Source organism: Artemia franciscana, chromosome 10 (assembly GCF_032884065.1).
Source record: "Artemia franciscana chromosome 10, ASM3288406v1, whole genome shotgun sequence".
NCBI classification, from domain to species: domain Eukaryota; kingdom Metazoa; phylum Arthropoda; class Branchiopoda; order Anostraca; family Artemiidae; genus Artemia; species Artemia franciscana.
Window position 1 is genome coordinate 47,537,861 of NC_088872.1, and position 13,987 is coordinate 47,551,847.

The 13,987-nt window shown below is 37.0% G+C and overlaps 2 protein-coding genes and 1 long non-coding RNA gene across 6 annotated transcripts in view; 1 reads left to right on the plus strand and 2 right to left on the minus strand.

Annotated features, from left to right (window-relative positions):
* LOC136032287 (PHD finger protein 14-like) overlaps positions 1–13,987 on the minus strand; it is a 352,444-nt gene that overhangs the window by 307,890 nt on the left and 30,567 nt on the right. The window lies entirely within an intron of this gene.
* The window catches only part of LOC136032285 (uncharacterized), a 192,898-nt gene that overhangs the window by 103,414 nt on the left and 75,497 nt on the right, over positions 1–13,987 (minus strand). For all 4 annotated transcript variants that reach the window (XM_065712555.1, XM_065712553.1, XM_065712552.1 and 1 more), the window contains exons 11-13: positions 7,395–7,526; positions 4,900–5,212; positions 355–612 (exon numbers count right to left, since the gene is read on the minus strand). In XM_065712555.1, the coding sequence (XP_065568627.1) occupies positions 355–612; positions 4,900–5,212; positions 7,395–7,526 (703 nt within the window). The remainder of the gene's footprint in view (positions 1–354; positions 613–4,899; positions 5,213–7,394; positions 7,527–13,987) is intronic.
* Positions 1,628–4,865, plus strand: LOC136032289 (uncharacterized). The gene is made up of 2 exons (XR_010618700.1): positions 1,628–2,231; positions 4,455–4,865. It is a non-coding gene; the product is annotated as an uncharacterized LOC136032289 (long non-coding RNA).

Sequence of the window (13,987 nt, forward strand, 5' to 3'; positions counted from 1 at the left end):
AAACGGTGCGAATATGGTGCGAAAAATTGTCAACATTTCAGGAACTTTTTTACAGAAACGGGTAGTAACCAGCTCTTCTAACAGAAACGGGTCTTACAGGAACAGGTGGTAGGCCGCTCTCCTGCAGCTGGGACCGAACCGTATTGCCAAGCAGAGATCACTTCACTACGCTTACTCCAGGTAATTGACAAAATTACCGAAAATTAAGCGAAACAAACAAAATATACTATAAAAAAAATTTTTTCTAAAAACTAAACAAATAAAATAAAGTGTATATGTCGAAGAATATCTTCAAATTAAAATAAAAATAACATAAAAAGGAGAGGAATTCATCACAGTAGAAAGAACCGTTACCTTCGTGGCCAAGTGACATCATCCTTGGGACTCGGTCAAGCTTTTTTGGCTCTATTTCTGTTTGAAATTTGTGACCCCACTCCGACATTTCTTCACCGGTGAGATATTCTTCGGGGCCTTTTCTACTTGAATTCCCAGTTTTTCTCGTCATTCCAATTAGATAATTTGGTTTGTCCGAATTAGTAAGAGACCCTGCCTTTCTTGAGTTCACATATTTTCCAACATTCATGTGCATTTTATGGCACACTGGATTTAGACCTGCAAAGCATTCCCTTTTTTATCATTGTCTATTTTTCGTTAACAAGGACTGACATAAAAATGTATTTTAAAAAGAGGTAAAGCGTATATTCACTGAAAATGGTCATTGTGCATTGAAACATGTAGTAAATTTTTTTAGTCAAAAGTAGGGTATTTTTGTGGCATTTAAGGTGATTCTATATGAACTGTATTAATTAAACATAGATAACGGTTGATACTCTCAAGAAAAGAATATACTGAAATATATACTAAATAGCCATATTGCCATATATACAAAATTGCCATACATAACCATATATACAAATATACAAAATAGCCATATGCCACACTGCTGCATATTGAGCAAGCACTACCAAGCCAAGAGAACACGTATAAATGCAAACAATCCTGTGACTATTAATTGTAATTGAAGATCATTACTTGAAAAACAAATCGCTGCTGCCCTATGAGCTGAGCACCAAGTTCCCCGGTGACTAGTTGGAGCTTCTAGCCCTGGATCAAAAAGGTTCACTCCGTGACCTTTTCATAGCCAAAATGTACTAAGTCAAAACTTATGAAGTCGAAAGAATACAAAGACGTCGTAAAGACGTCGAAAGAATACAAATGAGTTATTTTCTACAACAACCGTCTTAGATTATTTTCCACGGACCCAGGCAGGGTAGAAAAGAGTTCGCGAGAAAATGTCATAATTAGTATATCGATAGGGGCCGTTACCATCCAAAGAGATCGCTAAAGATATTAGTGGTGGCACCCGTGGCCGAGAGTTTGTCCCATTTAACCGTTCGTTCACGTTATCATAGCAAACGAAACCGCCAGTGTGGGATCCAGATATAATTGTGGCGCCAGTGGTGGTCGATACATTACTATAGTGGTGGCCGCGAGGCATACCACTCCAATAAAGTGGTACCAGTGACTTTCTATTACAATAATTGATGGCAGCAACTAAAGGACCCATCAGTACACTGGTAGTAACAGAATCCGTGTTCTCCGAAAAGACGATTTATTTTAGCCTACATATAACCTATTGTGATTAGATATAAAAAATTACGGGAGAAGCCGGAATCAACTAAAAATATTACGAAGATCTGAATGGGCGTTGCCTAGTAAGAATAAAATAAAATTTTGCGATTATACGACGCAACTAATTAGCTTGCATAAAAACCGACAAATTTAGTCATAAGTTTTCACGAGAGATCGGAAGTTTGACAGTCGAAAAAGTATTTTCATGTAGATTGTAAGATTTTGAGAATAAAGTAGAATTAACAGAACACTGAGTCTGGAATTTACAGTGGGGGAATCTCTCCGTATTAGAAAGTATTACAGGGTGAAAGAAAGGATAAAAGAAAGTGAAAATTGGGTTACCATTTGAGTGAATTGGCAGACTTGGATATAGTGGCCAAGGTTATAAGATTATTGAAGACGGCAAATTAGGAAAATTTGTCAGTTTAGTGCGTACATTTGATACGGAAGGAGAGAGGCACCTGTCCTATTAAATAATCGGCCTAGGTGGAGATTATATTTAAAGTACTAATATCCAGTGTGGATGCCTGATTTGTTTTGCAAGATAGTTTCCCTGTTTGAGTTTTAGTCAAGCTAATCTATTAGTGGAATATTCGCACGTATGTTCGCTTTACTTTCTCATCCGACCCCCTGTTATTTCACTTTAAGGAAATAACTTTTAGGAAATAATATATTTCACTCGTGAAAATTTGTTTGCTGCGAATTAAGTTGTTTTTCTCTAATTAAGTTTGAATATTCCGGTTATTTCAGCGGTTAGATTTAATTTTTAAAGAGAGAAAATGCAAATTCAACAAGAGAATGTCCGAATCCTTGACTCACGAAGAGCATCTAGCTTTAGGGGTAGTAACTCCCAGTCAAACCGTAATAAACTGAAATCTACCTTCGAAAAGCTTATGCAAGAAAAGGAAAAAAGTAGGGAGGCAAAAAAAGGGCAAGAGAGGCCCGTAAAAAAAATAGAGAAAGAGAAAGAAAGGCTAATATGGAGGCCTTTCAGAGAACGCACCAAGATTATACGAAAAAATACAGAAAGAGATAGATCAAAATAAAAAAGGTCATCAGGCTCGTATGGGTAAAACTAAAAAAGATAGTCAAGCCAGTGAAATACATCATCATGCTCGTATGGAAACCCTTTCTAAAGCTTGCAAAGCCCGTAAGGGAATGTTAATGAGTAAGAGATTATCAGACGTTTATCAGACATTAAATGCTAAGACCAAAAAATATGCAACTTCGTTGACAAGGGGGAAGGTGGACCGACCCGTAAAACCAAATTGGAGGCTAACCCACCTTGTCTAAAACAAAATCCTTGAAACTTCAGTTCGAAAAGTTGATAATCCGGAAAAATGGGATGCAGCCGCGGCTAAACCACATAATATTGAAAATAACTCTCACTAAATTGATTTTTCAGGAAAATTTTCAGAAAATAGTAAACTTCAAAACATCTGTAGCGAGTACGAGACGCCATCAAGTACAGTAAATAATATACTAAAATGAATCACTAATTGAACCAGAGGAAATTGAGGGTAAATTCGTCGTATGTGCTTTTCCTCACAAGTTTGAGAAATTTTAGTAGAGTATGAAAAACACCAAATATTAAGCACGATAATTGTCTGCTAACCTCGTGAACTTTAATTATCAAAACCTCATTTGGATACCCATACGATCTAAATCATGGTGGTAATCAGTAGAGACGTTTAGATGGCGACAGATCCAGAGCCAGGCTGTGTAAGTAGTAGCACAGACGCTGGTGGGAGAAAGAATGCAAATCGATGCTGTAAAGTTGAATTTCAGAGTTTATGTTTGTAAGGATGAACCAGCACAGCACGTGGGTGGTCATTTATCCTACGGGGGGAGGTGTTGGGATTCCTCCCCTGTTTCTTTTCTTTTTCAGATAAATGACTTGTTTTAGTTTCCGTAATAGCATTTGCTTAGGTTTACTTATAATATAATTTCAAAGATAAGTTGAAGTATTGTTGCTAAGCTACTTGTTTTGCAATAAGTAAAACATTTGGTTAAAAATCTATTTATGTTGGGCTGATCTCAGCCATTGAAAGATAACATTATTCAAAAGAAGCCAGTGATTTGAACTTTAATTTAGCAGATTGGCCAGGGCCGATCTAAGGTCCACCCCCTACAATAAGTTCATGGTGCACAATGGGTGATTTTTGTTTAGTCCATATTTAGAGTCATTGCAGAGAGATTAGTTTCAGAGTTATAGATAAATGTTTTGTTGAAAACGTCGAAAGAATAAAAGTGAGTTATTTCTATAACCGTAGCAAAAGAGTTGGTGAGAAAATAGCGTCATTAGTATATCGACAGGGGGGTCCGTTACCCTCCACAGAGATAGCTAAATATATTAGTGGTGGCACCCATGGTCAAGAGTTTGGCCCGTTTGTTCACATTGCCATAGCTAACAAAACCATCAGAGCGTAGGCCCCAGATATAATTGTGGCACCAGCAGCAGTCGATACATAACAGTGGTGGCAGCGAGGCATATCATTCTGATAAAATGGTGCTACCAACTTTTCATTGCAATATATATATATATATATATATATATATATATAAATATATATATATATATATATATATATATATATATATATATATATATATATATATATATATATATATATATATATATATATATATATATATATATATATATATATATATACTGAAAATTAGACGTGAAACATTGAATATTGAAAATCGCGGATTCAGTTTTTTAGTTAAAAAATAAAACAAAATAAAACAGGTGTTTAATGGGATAGTGGTGACAACCTTATTGTGGTCTTCTGCTAATTTCAGTCATCGCCCTTTAGGTTAATTTGTGAAATATGCCGGAGCCATTGGATACACCGAAGTCAGTAACATCTACAACAATCATACATGCGGGCTCAATCCTTCTAGACATACGAAGAACCAACCATGGTGCAAGAAAAGGTCCCTTAGTAAGCAGATCAAAGCAGATGAAAGAAGTTATCTTGCTAGTAGCAGTTTTAAGGTTTCAATACTGCTTGTTACTGATGACTGACAGGGTTCTCGGAATAGGAAAAAACAATGGCAGAAACCTTGACATTAGCATTGAAGGCTCTTCTTTTTTTCGGTTTAGGTATTTTTTGGAAAGGTCTGGAGGCAATCGGCCTTTGTGGCCTGAGCCTGTGGCCTTACTGCTCAGTTATGTGAACCAATGACAAGTATTATATACATATTCAATATATGAGCTTCACTAAGACCGGTTTTGAATACAGTTAATTCAGGTATTACCTTTAGGCACCATTCTCGGCGTTTTCTTGACAAGCTTTGAAGCTAGTTTGTCACTTCCTAGAATTCCAGTCATACTCTTCTGTTTATATAAACTCTGATTGTATGACTGCTCTTCTTTACCTTCTGTGACAAGGACAACAATTCGCCCCTCGCGTTTACGGCCCGTTCGGCCCATTCTCTGTACAAGACGAATAGGAGACTTTCCGGAGTCATAACAAATAATTAGATCCACTTCACCGATATCAAGACCTTCTTCTCCAACACATGTCGAAATTAAAGTGTTATAGCCACCGTCTCTAAATCTTCTGACAACCTACAAAAGAACAAAAGTTTACTGTATTTCTGATATATGTAATATAAAATTTACTAAGCAAAATAGATCTACCAACAGCTCTAAAAGAGTCAACCTAGCATCACTAAGTCTTAAACAACACTGAATAAAGATCAAATAAAAATACGTAAAGTTTACGGACACCTCATAAACAAAACAATTAAACAACTAAATAAAAGGATCGCTTCACGTTAAGAAAACGTGGATAAGGGCAAAACCCTCTACTAGAGATTGGTTCGAAGTAAGATTTTTCTGTCTTTTGAACTGCTGGTATCAATAATTGGGTGTCACGTTTAAAGTTAGAGAAATGGGAAAAATTGAATTTTTCCTCAAATTAAAATGTATTCTTTACAGAGCTAATACACTAGTGTATGATTAACAAACAGTCATTTACTTCCCATGTGTTATTAAACAACAAACCATCTCAATAGAAAAAAGATCAGAGCTTAGCCGTTGCTGAGATAATGCACAAGCCCCCCTTTTCCATGAAACACACGTTTGAACAACTGTCCGTTTATAGCCCCTGTATCCGATCCTGTCAGGGTCATGTTATTTTTGAAGGCCTATTTATTGGACCCTTTGACTATTTTGACCAAATTGGCTATCTCAAAGTTTGATGAGATTTCGTTGGAGGATACGAGGCCTGGTTTAAAAATAAAGGCAGAGGAAGGGATGGCTACCCTCCAGTCACTTCTGACTCTTAACAAGTGTACTAGAACCCTCCAATCCCAATCCATTTTAAACTTCAATTTGGATAGGAATTGAACCCTACCCCAAGTAGAAAATAACAAATCCTACCCTTTTTCAACAGAAAATAAGGAGCAACATTAAAACTTAAAACGGACAGAATTTCTTGAGCACATGAGGGGGATCACTGTCTCCTCAATATCTCTCTCTTTACATTATAGTTTTTTTTAACACTTTTAAAAGAATTTATCATTCTAATTAAACGGCCATTGTGATTCAGGAATCATTTTTAAATAACTAGAACCAAAAAAAAACTTTAGCCTAAAGAGCGAGGTATTCAGGAGAGGGCGACCCCCCGCATATATGTGATATTGTATGTCCGTTTTAAGTTTTAAAGTTGCTTCTTACTTTCAGTAGAAAAAAACTTGCCTTTTATTTAATTTCTGATCGTTTTTTAAATAATACTAGGAAATTCAGCTCTCCCTCCATGGAAAGTTTCCTTCCTCATGAAAAATTCTTCCATAGAAAGATCCTGCCATGTAACTTTTCCTCTCCTTCACCAGAAAATACCCCCCTGAAAAACGTGGGCATACTCTCCAATAGCTAATACTGTATGCAAACGATAGATGAAGTTCATACCTTGCAACCCTTCCCCCGGGGACTGTGGGGGTCAAGTCATCCTCAAAGACATAGTTAATAGATTTTTCAACTATGCTGAAAAGATGGCTATCTCAATATTTTGATCTGACTTCTCCGAGGAAAAAATTAGGGTAAGAGGAGGCTAGCTACCCTCCAATATTTTTGGTCACTTAAAAAGGGCACTAGAGCTTTTGATTACAAATCAAATGAGCCCTCTCCCAATCTTCTACGATCACTTGTTCGATACGATCACCCCTGAGGACAACAAAAAACGAAACAAAAAGAAAATAAATAAACAGGCATCCGTAACCTTTCTTCTGGCACAAAATGCAAAATTCCAAATTTTTACACATAGGAGCTTGAAACCTCAACAGTAGAGTTCTCAGGTATACCGAATCTGACGGTGTCATTTTCTTTAAGATGACTTGATCTTTTAGGGAAAGGTGTTTCCCCCTTTATCAAAAACTGGACAAATTTTCTCATGCTGGTAACTTTTGATAGGTAACATTAAATTTGATGAATTTTACATATGCATTAATTATTTGATGAATTTTAAATTATTTGATGAATTAAATAAGCATGAAAATTCGATTCGTTTGATGAATCGATCCTTATCAAAATTCTGTTTCTTAGAGATTGGGTTACTATTGAGCGGCATCGCTCCTTACAGTTACAGTAAGTTACAGATTAGTGTTCTAGCACAAATAAAATGATTGATTGACTTTCGTTAAATATTTGATAATGTTCAAGAATAATAATGAAAATTTCGGAGATTAATCATCATTAATTTTTCCAATAAATAATCATAGTGACAAGGTAGGAATAAAACAAAACTCGCCTCCATTTGTTCTTTCTGAGTAAATCCTTTTGATCTTTTAGAAGCTGAGGATTGGCCAACAAAGGACATGGCTCGAATCAGAGGCCGATGCTGCTGCAACATCTTCGTAATCTCTGTGACACTATCACGATACTAAAATAAAATCGATAAGTTGAACATTCAGATAACCAAATATAAATCCTTGTCATTAAGAGTACATCTATAAATTTCAAAGAAAAGAAAACGATTACCCGAACTAAAAAGAATAAGGTTTGTAAAAAGTGTTGCTTCTTCTTCAACGATATCAAAGGCCATGAAAAAGTGTGCAAACTACCCACCCAAGTAAACATCATCACCAAGGCCGTATCCAGGGAGGGGGTAGGGTTAGTAGGTTTGAACTCCTCCGAAATATTTTTCCGACTCGTAAAAAACGTAACAAAAATGAATATAAACAAATATTTAAGGCGTTTTTTGTACCCACCCCCACCAAAAAAAACTTTGTAAAAACCCCTCAAAGTAAAAATCCTGGATACGGCCAATCACATCAGGGATTCGTAGCTGAATTCCCGAGGAAATACCTAGAAATGAGTTTAAATACTCGTCTGAATGAGTTTATATAACCAATTAATTTAAACAGAAAAACTTTTTTCAGCTAAAAGTAAGGAGTAACATAAAAACCTGAAAAAAAAATCAATTATTTCGTCTATGAGGGGAATATCCCTTCCTTAACCCTTGCTCTTTAAGCTAAAAATTTTAAAGTTCTTTGAGAATTCTTCTCACTCAAATTCACAGGCCCTTATGTTTGAGCAGCCTTTCCTAACGAATTACGAACTTTACCTAAAGGCAAACTTTACCTATTTGCCTTCCAATCCCTTTTGACTCTTAAAAAGGGCATTAGAACATTCAATTCCCAATCAAATAAGCCCCTTTCAAAGTTTCCAAGAGATCTCCTTCCATACGAATTGCCTTGGTAAAAAGTATAAAAAAAATAAAATAATGATAAATCCTGCATGTAAAATATGGGTAAATTACATAATTTCCAATTCATACCCCACTGTGTGGTAGTGTGGCATCCCCAGAGGTATAGTTACTTGACCTTTTGACTATTTTGTACTAAATTGCCATTTCAAAATTTCGGCCAGTGCTTAGGAGGGCATCTAAAAAGGGTAAGGGATGCTGTTTGTCCTCCGATTATTCTTCAACATACCCTGATTGTTCCAACTTGATAACCTCAGCTGATTAGATATTGCTGATACACCCTTACATCATAAACAGCTTTTTAAGGGATCGTTTTAAACAGAAGTGCTACATCAACCTGCCTTTTCAATGAACAAAACACAATGTTAAAAGCAAAATCCGTTTTTTGACGAAAAACTGCATCTTCGTACAAAAGATGACAATTTATCGGGCATGATGTCATATTAATGCAACTGATAAGGTATTTTTCAAAATTTCCGTCAAAATCTCACCCTTATAGGTAGAGTTTCAAAAATGAAATCAAGATACAGAACTAATGACGAACAGTTCGATAGCAAGGCTATATTATTTCAAATGTTCATGCACCAAACCTCTTTGATTATGACAACCATAGCGTGCTTCTTTTTTTTTACCATAAAGAGCACCAAGGACCGATTTTGAAGACCATTTTTGGTCATAGGTACCTTTCCTGTTGTTAAATTATGGATTTGGGAGCTCCAAGGCTCCAAGGGTTTGCTCATAGTTCCCTTTCCTGTTGTTAAACTATGAATTTGGGAGCTTCAAGGCTCCAAGGGCAGATTTCGAAGACCATATTTGCTCAGAGGGCCCTTCCCTGTTGTTACATTACGGATTTGGGAGCTCCAAGGCTCCAAGGGCCGATTTTGAAGACCATATTTGCTCATAGGGTCCTTCCCTGTTGTTAAATTACAGATTTGGGAGCTCCAAAGGCCGATTTCAAAGACCATATTTGCTCAGAGGGCCCTTCCCTGTTGTTAAATTACAGATCTGGGAGCTCCAAGGGCCGATTTCGAAGACCATATTTGCTCATAGGTCCCTTTCTTGTTGTTAAATTATGGGTTTGGGAGCTCCAAGGGCCGATTTCGAAGACCATGTTTGCTCATAGGGCCCTTCCCTGTTGTTAAATTACAGATTTGGGAGCTCCAAGGGCCGATTTCGAAGACCATATTTGCTCATAGGTCCCTTTCTTGTTGTTAAATTATGGGTTAGGGAGCTCCAAGGGCCGATTTTGAAGACCATATTTGCTCATAGGGCCCTTCCCTGTTGCTAAATTACAGATTTGGGAGCTCAAAGGGCCAAATTCAAAGACCATATTTGCTCATAGGTCCTTTTCTTGTTGTTAAATTATGGGTTTGGGAGCTCCAAGGGCCGATTTCGAAGACCATATTTGCTCAGAGGGCCCTTCCCTGTTGTTACATTACGGATTTGGGAGCTTCAAGGGCCGATTTTGAAGACCATATTTGCTCATAGGGCCTTCCTTGTTGTTAAATTATGGACTTGGGAGCTCCAAGGGCCGATTTCGAAGACCATATTTGCTCATAGGTCCCTTTCTTGTTGTTAAATTATGGGTTTGGGAGCTCCAAGGGCCGATTTCGAAGACCATATTTGCTCAGAGGGCCCTTCCCTGTTGTTAAATTACAGATTTGGGAGCTCCAAGGGCCGATTTCGAAGACCATATTTGCTCAGAGGGCCCTTCCCTGTTGTTATATTACGGATTTGGGAGCTCCAAGGGCCGATTTCGAAGACCATATTTGCTCAGAGGGCCCTTTCCTGTTGTTACATTACGGATTTGGGAGCTTCAAGGGCCGATTTCGAAGACCATATTTGCTCATAGGTCCCTTTCTTGTTGTTAAATTATGGGTTTGGGAGCTCCAAGGGCCGATTTCGAAGACCATATTTGCTCAGAGGGCCCTTCCCTGTTGTTAAATTACAGATTTGGGAGCTCCAAGGGCCGATTTCGAAGACCATATTTGCTCATAGGTCCCTTTCTTGTTGTTAAATTATGGGTTAGGGAGCTCCAAGGGCCGATTTTGAAGACCATATTTGCTCATAGGGCCCTTCCCTGTTGTTAAATTACAGATTTGGGAGCTCCAAGGGCCGATTTCGAAAACCATATTTGCTCAGAGGGCCCTTTCCTGTTGTCACATTACGGATTTGGGAGCTTCAAGGGCCGATTTCGAAGACCATATTTGCTCATAGGGCCTTCCTTGTTGTTAAATTATGGACTTGGGAGCTCCAAGGGCCGATTTCGAAGACCATATTTGCTCATAGGTCCCTTTCTTGTTGTTAAATTATGGGTTTGGGAGCTCCAAGGGCCGATTTCGGAGACCATATTTGCTCAGAGGGCCCTTCCCTGTTGTTAAATTACAGATTTGAGAGCTCCAAGGGCTGATTTCGAAGACCATATTTGCTCATAGGTCCCTTTCTTGTTGTTAAATTATGGGTTAGGGAGCTCCAAGGGCCGATTTTGAAGACCATATTTGCTCATAGGGCCCTTCCCTGTTGTTAAATTACAGATTTGGGAGCTCCAAGGGCCGATTTCGAAGACCATATTTGCTCATAGGTCCCTTTCCTGTTGTTAAATTATGGATTTGGCTGAACCTTAATTTGAAGGATTGATTTCTTGCCATTTTCTTTATAGTTAAAAACTGTATCATCAGACTTCTGGTCATTTCTTTACCTAGTTTCAACTTCTCTGTCAATCTTAAAATCACTATTCTGAAATTATGTGCGTCCTGCTCTTTCTAACCAGCAGAATACCAAATCTTCGTATTTGTTCACAATGAGCAATTTTTTGTGCAAGTCTGTTATGATCTTCTAGCATGTCTTTGATGTCTTCAAAACTATTTCTGTTTTTATTTAATTTTTTTAGTGGATCCAATGCTGTTCGACCTATAGTAGTTATTAAATAAAAAAAAACAAGTTTTTTTAACTGAAACTAAGGAGCGACATTAAAACTTAAAACGAAAAGAAATTATCCCGCACATGAAAGGGGCTGCTCCCTCTTCAACGCCTTGCTCTTTGCGCTAAAGTTTGACTCTTTCTCTCAACTCTACTATTTATAACAGTGAAAACTGTCACCATTACGTTTATAAATGCTTTCACGGATTATGAACTTGAAATGCCAAGCGACCAGTCAAAACAGCACATCAAATTAGTACTATTAAGAAATATCGAAATAATATTTCCTTTTCCTGAACCAGCTTCTCATTACAATTTTTCTTACTTGACTTTATTTTCTTAATTTTTCTTACGTTTGTAATTTTGATTACTATGAGCAATGGTTCTGCTTCACCCTGATCTATTTCAAGATCATTTGTTGAGGCAAAACACCTACTCTACATTAATATCGTCCTTATCAAGGTGGCAACTACCACTGCAACCACGATCACGGCAACAAAATTTAAATAAGAAGTGTGTCTGTGGCTGCCTGACCTCAATTCATTCGGAGAAATGCTTTGAATAAATATAACGCAAAAGGTGACGGGAGGGGGGGCAGCTCCTCTCTGTAAGCAGAAACTATACTACAGCGAAAAACACTAAATTTAAAAAATAAGAAAAAGGTGAACAAAGTTGAGATTAAGTACGAAGAGACTTTTTATCTCAAAATCAACACCGTCTACTAGGGGAAGTTTTCTATTCTTTTACTGGGGGGTGGATTACCACAGCTCGATTTTTTTACATAAAAATTTCGTTTTTCAGCTTTAAAGTACACAATTTTGCATAAAAAAGTTACGTGTTCTAAGTCAAAATTCATCGAACTCCCCCCAATGTAACAGGATCTGGTCGGAATTTAAAATTAGAGCTTAAAAGCACAAGATCCTTCTAAATATCAAATTTCATTAAGATCTGGTTACCCTTTCATAAGTTAAAAATACCTCATTTTTCCAAATTACTGACTTCTGCACAGAATATTCTGCAATGTAAACTCTTAAAGTGCTTGAACCACCACAAAATTTCACTACCAAACAAGAGTCTGTCTCACAACATTTGCACACAGAGTTCAGAAATCAGCATTTATCCTCTTATATTTTAACTACTAGAATCAAAAGATCTACTGAAAGAAATCTGAGCAGATTCTAGATAAATAAGAAGCAACCAAATCAGTAACCCTGTCCATCACAGATTGAATCAAAAGGAAAAGGGCTGGGTAGTCTCGACTGAAAAGCCCACGTCTGCAGAAGAAGAAAAAGAAGGAACAGATACGAAAAAGAATTCTTAATATAGTTTTACTTCAGATTACTACAAATTGCGAAATTAAAAAAAAAAGGAAAGTGGATACTTTCTGCTATAAAGTGAAACTTCCAAGGATTGTCTCGCGCATGGGGCTGGATATAAAATAAAGTTCAAAATGATGAATGTTCTTTTGCAAGAAAATGGCTTGGGTTAGAGAATACAGTTTTTGGAGAAGGGGAAATAAGAATGTTTTGGCTAAAAAGTGGAATTTAAAGTTTTTCTAGCTTATGGGGATGAATAAAGAATTTCTTCTTACATTAAAATGAGGGTTGGTTTAGTCGATTATGGTTGTGAAAATGCTATCCGTTGTCAAGGCAAGAAGAATAGGCACTTTTTTGCTAAAGAGAAAAAATTCTAAGGTTTGTCTACGGAAAGTAAGTATTTCATATTACATTAAAATGAGGGGCGATAAGGATTTTCTCCGTTAAAAATTTATCAGGTAAATTACTCAGGTAAATTTTGCTTGTCCAGTCCTAGGGGGCGGAACCACCAGCTTAGTCTTAAAATGGTGGAGAAAGCAGCACAGGCTAGTCAAATAAAGTCAAAGTATATTTATTGTCAATGCTTTTCAATACACTCCCGGTGTAGAAATGTTCTAAACGCATGGTGACTTCAAGGAAGTTCATCCTCCACTAAAACAACTAAAGAGAATACAATAAATTATACATTTTTTTTATGAATGTTTACTTTCGTGGGTGAAAGATCCAAGATTCAATCGGTTAAAACCATAATATCCAGTCAAGGATGTGGCTAAAAGAGAGAGGGGATCTTTTAAGGAGGAGATTTCCAAGGTGTCGCCGCCTTGTGTCAACACTTTAGAAAATTTACCTTGAAAATATAGCGTATGTATCCGCTTTTTGATTTTTTCGACCCATTCTTTAAATCCCTCCTTCAAAATTAAAACTCTAGCTGCCCTGTGTCCAGTCTGCCTAGCATGAATTCGTTATTAAGAGACCATATCATATGAATGCAAAGTTTGGCTATTGAAATTTGGGTCTTGAATAATCAATTTCAAAAATTATTTTACGCTTCTTTCAATCAGATTTTCACGTATTTGTGTTTATCCAACTAAACTGGCTTCTCTGATCATTATTTTTTCTTATTAGCCACTTCCACAAATATCTGCCATTTCAGAAGCTGCTGATCAGAAAAGGTGAAGAAAATGAAGCAGTTCTTGTAAATGGCCTATATTTTGGAATCCAAGGTGAATTATTGAGGCTGTTCTTTGGTGTGTAATAGACCAGGGAGAAAGAAGTGAGTTTGAATATGGGCAGAGAATGAGGGGGGGGGAGTTGAAATTAAGGTAAGTTTTTTTTTCGAAGCAGAATTTATCGGCACATTATATCGGCATCGTATCGGTACGCTACTGATATATCCATATC